Source organism: Equus przewalskii, chromosome 19, assembly GCF_037783145.1.
Source record: "Equus przewalskii isolate Varuska chromosome 19, EquPr2, whole genome shotgun sequence".
Taxonomy (NCBI): Eukaryota; Metazoa; Chordata; class Mammalia; order Perissodactyla; family Equidae; genus Equus; species Equus przewalskii.
This window is the reverse complement of record NC_091849.1, coordinates 12,308,412-12,317,800: the sequence shown is the minus strand read 5'-3', so window position 1 is coordinate 12,317,800 and position 9,389 is coordinate 12,308,412. Positions and strand designations below refer to the sequence as shown.

General features: G+C 44.2%; 1 protein-coding gene across 1 annotated transcript; it reads right to left on the bottom strand.

The window, feature by feature from the left end:
- Window positions 1-1,827: 1,827 nt before the first annotated feature.
- EDN1 (endothelin 1) lies at window positions 1,828-9,162 on the bottom strand. The gene is made up of 5 exons (XM_008523187.2): window positions 8,306-9,162; window positions 6,561-6,729; window positions 4,946-5,104; window positions 4,676-4,789; window positions 1,828-3,068 (listed from the first exon to the last, which is right to left on the bottom strand). Exons 1-5 carry the CDS (start codon window positions 8,367-8,369, stop codon window positions 2,966-2,968), a joined length of 609 nt encoding a protein of 202 aa, XP_008521409.2. The 5' UTR covers window positions 8,370-9,162; the 3' UTR covers window positions 1,828-2,965.
- Window positions 9,163-9,389: the final 227 nt, after the last annotated feature.

The following is a 9,389-nucleotide window of genomic DNA, read 5'->3' as shown; positions in this document are numbered from 1 at the left end:
TTTTCACTTGGAAAGAGAAAAATTGCTCTTTCTCAAAGTTACTAAGCGTCTTTCTAAGGGAACTCTAGCTCAGAGTAATATCCTGAGTAATTGGATTTAAACCAATGATTTCCATCACAAAGGAAGCCCAAGTACCCATTAGTGGGCTCCTCTCCCTCCACCAAAGGTCACCACTCGCAGCCCAGGATCCTCTGGTCCCTGGAGTCCTGAGATCAAAGCTGTTCCTCGCTGTTAGTGTGAAGAGAGAAATCTGTCCTAAGTGGGCTCCCAGAAACTGTGTTTTACTGGGAAAACAGCAGGAAGTGTGACAGACCTTCCCATCAGGTCACCCCTCAAGCCCACATGAGCCTTGAACGATATTGAATCTTTCCTCTACATTCTCGGAAAATATTCATTTCCTATGAACCTTCCAGATTATTTTATTACTGGCCCTCATGACCTAGGAGAGCTGCTCTCATGCTTTTTCTTTCCTTGCCAGTTAGGAAGCATGGGGCAAGAGGATTTAAAGATCTAAATAAGAAAATTTTTTAAAAAAAGAAACAAAGAAAAGAAAAAATTCTGACTGCTTTTGCATGCTATGCTGTTCTTTTACTCAGTGGCTTCTTCCCATCCCTCCCACCTCCCTCTTAAACGCATTAGACTCATGTCCTCCGAGCTCTGACTTTCACTCTTTCGTGCCACCTGAATTTCTCCAGGCCATGTCAGGCTCCTTCTTGGAGCTATTAGAGAAATTCTTCCACTTCCTCATTTAGCAGATGCAGAAACTCATGATGCAGGGGAACTGAATAGTTGCTCAAGATTAGATAGTGGCCAAGTCAGGCCAAGCGGCTTCACAGTGCCCATGAGAGCTACATACTGATAGAGTTTGCTGGATAAAGTGAGCTTTATAAGCAATTCCCCAAAGACATTGGACTTTCTCTTGAAAACAAAGCGGAAGATGAAAAACAATGCCAATAAAGATAGAAACTCTGCCCAGGACAGTAGCTATGCACACCTGAAGACTGTTATTTAACATCCGTCAGATGTGTCACTGTTTGGATAATAGTGATCATGATGAGCTCATGTTTGTTGAATGCCAGACATTCTTTTCGACACTATCAGAAGGGTGGTAAAGATTCTCGAGAGCTGATCAAGCTCTTATGGGCTTCTGTTGGTAATGACCACTTGCAACATTATTCTCCCCCACGGTTTGGTAAGGCCAGCCAAGGCAGAGTGGAGAGGAGGATGGTGCTGTGATGCACAAGACCTGGAATCAGCATTTGGTATCTCCACCCCCACGGGTCTGTGTCCAGTCCTGGGCTACTGTGAAGAAGCAAAAATACTCAGTGTTCCTTAATAGACAAAATTCTTGATCTGAGCAAATAAAAAGAACTTGGGAGCCCCTATTTGCTCTGAGCAGGCTATTTCCTCAAAGCAACGCTGGCGGAACTATTTGAGAGGTCACCGTGCCATTCTTTCCTTCAGTCCGTTAATAGGGAGCAAGCACCTCTCACCACACCATCAGCTTAAACTGTTGGGTCCCGTCTAACAGCCCAAATGGAGTTAATGGATGAAGTCCTTGGAGGGTTTTCAGGTGAAGGGGAAGCAGAAGGCTGCTATCCAGGGAATGACAGAGGTGTTAAAGCTGGTTTTCTGCTTTGTTTTTATGTTTTTACATTAATGCAATCTAAAGGCAACTTTTAAGATGTAGATCAGATTCTTTTTTTAATTAGCCAAGACTATTTTCCTTCTAATTGTCGCCTAAGAAACCATCTTTAACCATTCCCCTACATAATTCCTACCAGTTTGGCCCACTTCTTGGGAATTTCAGAAATGATTCAAAATCAGTACAGTAGGGAAAAAAATATTTATTTTCTAACGTCATTACCTTGATAGGCAAAACAAAGCATTTTCTCAATTTCATTCAGAAATACATTTTAAAAAAATACATAGACCAATATGGCCTGCCCAAACATATATTTAACATGGTAAATATAAGGAATAAATTGTTTGAATATAAATATCTATAAAAAAATAAGTACATCCAAATTTAATCCAACCTCTTCCATTAGCCGGTTACATAAAGGAAAAGAATTTTACTGCTTGAAAGCATAACCAATGTTTCCTCTTCAATGTCTGTCATAAAGAACCCTATACCATTGTGTTTCCAAAAATCAAGGTAAGGCAATCTCCTGATTTAATTATCGTTTTTTTCTTATGGATCAGAGCTAGTAGATTACCATGAAAATGTTATATCTACTACTGACACACACATTAGACTAGACTTCTATGAGGCTAGGACTTAGTGTGGGGGGTTGGGGGAGAGAGCGGCAGGAGGGGAAGAGCTTGAGGAGGCAATAATTAAAGGTGGGGAAATACTTCTGCCAGAGTGCACTACAGGTGAGGTAGACGCATTCATGAAACACATCCTGATTTACAGTAGGAATAGTTCCTTTCAGTTTTGCATTTTATGAATTAAAAAAAAAGTCTTTTTATTTTACTCGAGTGTTTGTCCTTCGAGTGTTTTCGATTTGTGCATTCCTTAGAAAATCTTCGCGTGGACTTTGGAGTTTCTCCCTGAAATGTGCCAGGCGCCTGAGTGAGACACAAACACTCCCTTGGGACCCTCTTCGGGAGCTCCACCTGCACGTGGAATCTCTTCACCTCTCTCTGGAGGATGCCACCCTAACTGGCGGGTCACTGTGTCTCTCTGCTTTCTTTGATGGGTCCACTGTCACCCCAAACGAAGAGAAGACGAAAGCAGTTACCACGGATGGGAGCAAGTGAAGATGGGTTGGGGGACTCCATAGTCTTTCTTGGAATGTTCAGAACAAGGATGCTGGTCCTCTGCCAGTCTGGAACAAGAAACGGTCTAAGCAGAGAAGATGCTTTTGCTCTAATCCCAGCCAGTGTGGAGAGAGTGCAGAGTTGGGCACACAGCTCTCCGTGAAGGAGATGGCTGCAGACAGGCCCAGAGGATCTGGAATCAGTGTGCTCGGTTGTGGGTCACTTTCTTCTCTCTGTAGAGCTCGGCTTTTAGCTTTGCAATATGAAAAGATGTTTTGATGCTGTTGCTGATGGTCTCCAACCTATTAAGACAAGAGAAAACAAATGTCATCTAAAAAAACAGTCATTCCTGGGCAAAACAAACGTCTAAAATTAGAATCTGGCACAAATAAATGAAGGGCTAGCTCCTAAACTTTCACCAGCAACTGCAACAGCATGCTACTCTTTGCTACCATCAAGTGAACATAAAGCCTGCCTCCTATGCCTAGAATGGGGGGGACGGGCAAAGAGGAAGGGTGATACGGTCATATCTAAAAGGAATTGGGCATTAAATACAATTTTAAAGTACAGTTTTAAGGTAAACTAGAGATATTCTCTTTTCTTCTGTGGCTCTAACCCAGCCACCACCATGATGGGACTCTGTGGAGAAAGCAATTCAGCATAGGTTTCAAATAGTCATGAATGTCTTCTTAATCACATAAGGAATTAAAGGTGACTTAGTGGAAAAGAAATAAAAACAGAGGAGGTGTACAGGATGGCCCAAAGCAAATGTTCTATGGCTATTAAAAAAAAATTTGTCTACAGGTTTAATGTTTTCTTTTTGCAGGAGAAAGAAAGAGGGAAGAATTGTAATGTTGATTTCATAGTTGATATATCAGAAACTAATAGAAAAATTAATAATTTCCAAGTCAGTTCAGAAACTGTGGTTTATATAATCTTATAATCTGAGGGAGCATTCGTGGCCTGAGATCATAAATATGAAAACTGCAAGGGCACGTGTGAAGTCACGGCCAGCTAAGACTGTCTTACAGTCTCACATATCAGTGGGAAACAGCTCATAGGGAGCTCATGACTGCCAGGCCCGTGCTCAGAACACTGATCACAGAACTCCTCGCCACTGGAGTCCTGGGAGAAGTTTCCACTGACCACGATAGGGAAAGGTAGAACACGTGACAGATCTAAAAGTAGGTTTCCTCCCTCCAGCTTGTGAATTCCAGAAGGTTTAGGATTTGGAAGAGTCACCGCTGTGGAGCTGCTCCTCCCAACCCTGCGGTATTGCCTAACGTGGATCCCTTCTCTGCCCTAGCTCATGACGGACTAGAAAATGAGAGAGCTTTTAGGAATGACATTGGCTCTCCACCAAGTGCATTTCCCTATTAAAAAATATATAAAGAAACCTGAAAAACGGCATGTTCTAACTCTCACCAACCCTACCTAATGACTTTCTTTTCCCCATGGCCATTTGGATAACTGCTACTTTTTGAAGAACTTGATTATACATGACACTTTGATTTAAAAAAAAACCAAAAAACCTCTCTCTGAAATGATTTTTAATTTCTCAGGGAAAGCGATAAATATACAAATATATTGACTCAGAGAGGTGCAGACTGGATATGACAAAACTGTCTCTAGACATATGTTGGTTTGGGAAATCTACCTGTAGACTGAGGGGTGTGTGCTAAAGATCATCAAAGTGCACAGTGGGCCGTGGTCTGTGGGCAGTGGTCTGCGCGCAAGGCCTTCAAGAAAATATTTGAGAGGGATTCCTTTTGCTCTCTTTAAGCTATAGAATATGAAGATCCCATTTGCTATTTTCTTCTAAGCCTTTCTCCCATCAAGGTAAGAATGACTAGGGGATTAGACCATTAGCATTGGTGAGGGGGGCTAGTTGTTCCTGGGAGCCTCTTACCTTCTTATTTTTCTTCCTTCCACTAGCTGTTGATGAATACACTTCTCTCCAAGCTTGGAACAGTCTTTTCCTTTCTTTTGGTTATTCCAGCCTTTCTCCATAGTGTCTTGGTCCCTGTTAAAATACACATAGGGAAAAACATTTCAGCAATGGTAACTTCAGGTGCTCTCCACGTCTCTGCTAATCTCTCTTAATCAAGAAGGCAATCCCTTAACAGAAGGGAGACCAGGAGGCTGTAAAACTGATTGAAAGTAAAGTGTTTCTACTCACCTGAGTTCTTTTCCTGCTTGGCAAAAATTCCAGCACTTCTTGTCTTTTTGGCTAGCACACTGGCATCTATTCCTGTGGTCTGTGGCCTTTGTAGAAAATAATTCCTTTAAGGATCGCTTGGACCTGGAAGGGCTTCCAAGTCCATATGGAACAATGTGCCTGTTATCAAAAGAGAGAAACAAAAGACATTAGCATAATTAATAGTCTTCAAAATGATGCATTCCATAGGGCAAACTCATTCCATTGGGACACAAGAAGCTCAACACACAGCGCTTGGTAGTAACACTTAGGGGAGCGAAGTATGGCAGCAGCCAGAATCACATGCCCATCAATGGGCCTGAGTGTGTGTATCCAACCAGGAGAAAACCAGTTTTTCTAATTCAATGAAACTTACCAAATTCCATTTCTTCTTGACACAAGCAACATTGGTTTTTATCTAAAATTATAAAATCTCTGCTTTGGCGTCTGATTATATTTTCTTCCTTTTCTAATGTTCTATTTAGTTAGCTATTTGGGAGGGAGGAACCTCAATGCAAAACCATCACTCACAAGATTTTGAAAACCTATTTTCAATTCAAGTCATATATGATAGTGCTAAAGCTGCCCCCTGAGGGGGTGGCGGCATGCAAGGTTCATGGCCGGGTTTGCATATCTCCTGCAATTTGGTGATATCAGTGACTATGGAAGGACTCATTGCCAGAAGGCTCTGCAGTCATTTCCAATGTGTCTGTTTTGATTCTCACCTAAGGAATCAAGTCCTCCCCTTGGAAGTATCACCTTACTAAGTATTAGGCTCACTGTGGGTTTTGTTTGGTTTGATTTGATTTTGTTTGGATTTTGGTCATCCTTGGCCATAATGGGACACGGCAGGCACCATAAATGTGTTTTTGTTTATGACTGCTTCTGATGGGTGAACTGGTTTTCGGGGGGGAAAGAGGGGAAACTGCCTTCTTCACTCTGGAGGCCGGAGAGAAATCTATAGACCGTGTTTCCATTGCTGTCTTGAACCGGGCTTTTCTAAGGGGCAAGTTCAGAGGAGTCAGGACATCCAGGTTCTAGGTTTAGCTGCACCATAAACTCATTCCTGCACAAGGGACTTCAACATCTTGGGTCTTAGTTTTTGTTTAAATGTAAGTCAAATGAAGGGATTGGATTGTAACTCTCTATAATCCCTTCTGCCTCTTAAGTCTCTGCCCTCCCTTGAGAAGCACAGGTTGGGCTAACCCACATATGACCTCAGCAAATTATTCCCTAAACCCTGGCAGGTCCCACTGAGAGAACAAGCCCCCGAGGCCCCACACTTAAAGTTTCTCTTCAGAAATGTAGGGAGCCTCCTGCTGGTGATCAACTCTTTCCATCTGTCCTGTCATGAGTAGCCCGAGCCACAGGCCTCAGAAGACCCTCCCTTTCTGTTGCTAAGATCCAAACTACCCTGTTCCTTTTGGGAATGGAGGGGCCTTGTCCCCACCGAGGCACTTTCATGTCCTCAGAAAGGCTACCTTCACAATCCCAAGCAGGAGCTCCCCCCAAAAGTAACCAGAGCAACCGGGCTCCAGGCTCTGGTGAAGCCAGACCCCGGGAATGATTAGAGTTACGATGCCCTCTAGAGACTCACTCGGGAGTGTTGACCCAGATGATGTCGAGGTGGCAGAAGTAGACACACTCTTTATCCATCAAGGAGGAGCAGGAGCAGCGCTTGGACCGGCGGGCCCTCCAGGGCGCACTGGGAGAGGGCTTCTCCCCTCCGCCGTCCGCTTCTGTGCTGAGCTCGGCGCCCAAGACCACTGGGGAGAGAGAGAGCAGGTCAGTGGGACAGGTCTCCTCAGGGGCCTGGAGCCACGCTGGATCACAGGATTGACACCAGATCTAGCGGAGAAGACCAAAGCAGGTGACGCGTACAGCCTGCCTTCACCAAGAAACACAGGGGGAAAAAGACTTTATTTTTTCCCTCTTTCACGTGACTTCACCTTTACCCTCACTGGCTTACCCACCATCAGAGAGATTATAGAAGTGCAATGGAAAAAAACACCTGAAAAGGGACTTACCAGCCCCCTGGAAGCTGCCTTCAAGGAAATATTTGAAAATGCTCCCAGTTAGAAATGTGGGTTGGCTTCTGCATGGAGCTCAGTAGGACAGTGCAACCCACAGTGGCCTAAAATTGGCTAAAAGTAAATAAACCACTGCTTTTTCCCAGACTCAGAGCCTTTTCCAGGCAGGATGACCTTCCATTTAGGGAGCATCCACCACTTCACACCTTGTATGGGGTAGGGAGTGGCCGGGATGATATATACCCCTTGAAACAGGTGGAGGTCAAGAGCTTTGGGGAGATGACTGGAGAGAAAGAAGAGAAATCAGCTCTACGATCGTCATTTCAGGCAATAAAATGCGCAGAAACCTCTGACCTAAGGTGAAGCTGAACAGCAGCTCGGGGCACCTAGTCACGGTTCTGCGGATTTTGACTTCGGAGTCCCGGGAGCATCAGGGCGTGTGTGGGATTCGCCACCTCCCCCATCCCCACTGCACCATCGCCTGTCCTTCTGACAAGTTAGCCGTGCGGCTTATCTGCCCAATTTTGTACATTTCAAATGATCAGACACATTCCAGGATTTTTCATTCCCTTGACATCCTTTCTCTTTAGTCAGGGTCAAGAAAAGACAAAAAAAGTGCAGTGACCCTAAAGGAGGGAAAGCAGCAGATGCACACGTAACTATCTAAATCCTTAAGCAGGCAAGACTGAGCCCGGCTCCCCTCCCGGGACAGGTGAATACAACTGAAAAGAGAGCTCAAGCTCTTTCGGGTGCCAAAAACCTGCCAAAGGAAACCTAAACTCAATAATGACAAATTTTAACGAAAACATCTGATTCACCCTGAAACTGCCCGGGGGGTTACTCAGCAGACTGTTCCGCAGGTGATTTTACTGCTCATATATTGCTTGAATGACTTGAATAAAATTCCTTGGCTTCAAGCTGAAATGTTTAAATATTTTACACATTAACACACCATTAAAACAGTCTTTGAATAAGATATAAGTTCCTCTGTGTCCTATTACGCATATGAACACATACATTGCAAATATACATTTGGCTAAACTCTAGTCTTTTCTTGAGTTATATTTTTAAAAGCCAAGGAAATACACTACGCAATAATAATAATGTTATCTTCATGCAATAGGAACAATTGTGTTCAACAGAGGATTTTCTTTTTCCACTGGAAGACTTAAGTAGCTTTGAGCAATAATTCCCAGACACTTGAAATCTGAGCTGCAGTAATAAAAAGAAGAGGGAAAAACAGAAGCAAGAAAAGCATTAAGCTGGATAAGAAGACATCAACATTCAGAGATTTACAAGTCAACGTGCCTACCTGTTTCTGGAGCTCCTTGGAACGCCACAAACAGCAGAGAGAAAATCATGGGGAAATAATCCATTCTGGAAAAAGGATCAAAAGTCTCTCCCGCGAACTAAACCCAAAGGAAAACGAAGAAAAACAGCTTCAGCTCCCTCCAAGCGCTTCTGGTTATTCAGATCTCAAAGCGATCCTGCAGCCTAAGTGCTCTCTAATGGGGAGAAAAAGAAGTTTCTGCCAGGAGAGAAAGAAGGCAGCGGGAACCGTCTGAAGACGCACGCGGTGGTGGCGCGCGGGGACAGCGGCGGAGCCCCGAGGTCCCTCTGGGCGCTCGCCCCAGCACAGATGCAGAAGCGCGTCTGGCTCGGACAGCTCTCCGCCGCCTTTTTATATTGAACCCCCATAGAGTGGGGGTAAACAGCTCCAACTTTATTCCAGCCCCAGACAATGTTATTGTGTTATTAGTCACCAACAGGCAACGTGCAGCCGGAGATAAGGCCAGGCTCTAAAGGAAATCACTGCGAACTTCAGAGGCAGACGCCCGCCGTCTGACAATTCAGGGGCAGGGCTAAGAAAAAGAAAATACCCATTGGAGACCTTTGGTAAACCTGCCCGTGCGGCGCTGGAGTCGGCTTCCCCTTTGCAAGCTGCCGGCCCCAGAGTTCAAGAATCAGAAGAGGGACTCCAGAAAAGTCATACCATTGGTATGAGAAGTATGAGCTCCAGTTTAAATAGATTGTATTGTTGTGCCCGGGGAATTTTTTTAATTGTTGTTCACTTCATTTTCCTTTTATGTCTCTCCGATTTTTTAGTGGTGATCGAACAAGGGAGCTCTCTCCCTCTTCACTCCCCTCGACTTGGGGTCAAAGTATTCTGGCAGAGGAACGTACTCCTCTCTTACTTCAAGCCCCTCCCCAAGTCTTTTTGGCGAAAGTTGTTTGCGTCCACAGTGGGAAAAAAAAAAAAAAAAAAAAAAAAACAGCGAGGGAATGGCAAGGAAGGGAAGTTAAAAAAAAAAAAAAAAAGCAGCCTTTCAGGCACACACTCAGTCCTTTCAAGATGACTGATTAGAAGCCCCCCTAAGCTTTTTTCTGTGCCCAAC

What these genes read in the sequence shown, in the direction of transcription:
- EDN1 (XM_008523187.2), bottom strand. Translation starts at nt 8,369, where the DNA reads ATGGATTATTTCCCCATGATTTTCTCTCTGCTGTTTGTGGCGTTCCAA. An exon ending in CCAAGGAGCTCCAGAAACAG is followed by an intron (nt 6,730 to 8,305) that starts GTAGGCACGTTG and finishes CTCTCTCCCCAG; the next exon opens with TGGTCTTGGGCGCCGAGCTC. An exon ending in CAAGCAGGAAAAGAACTCAG is followed by an intron (nt 4,790 to 4,945) that starts GTGAGTAGAAAC and finishes GTATTTTAACAG; the next exon opens with GGACCAAGACACTATGGAGA.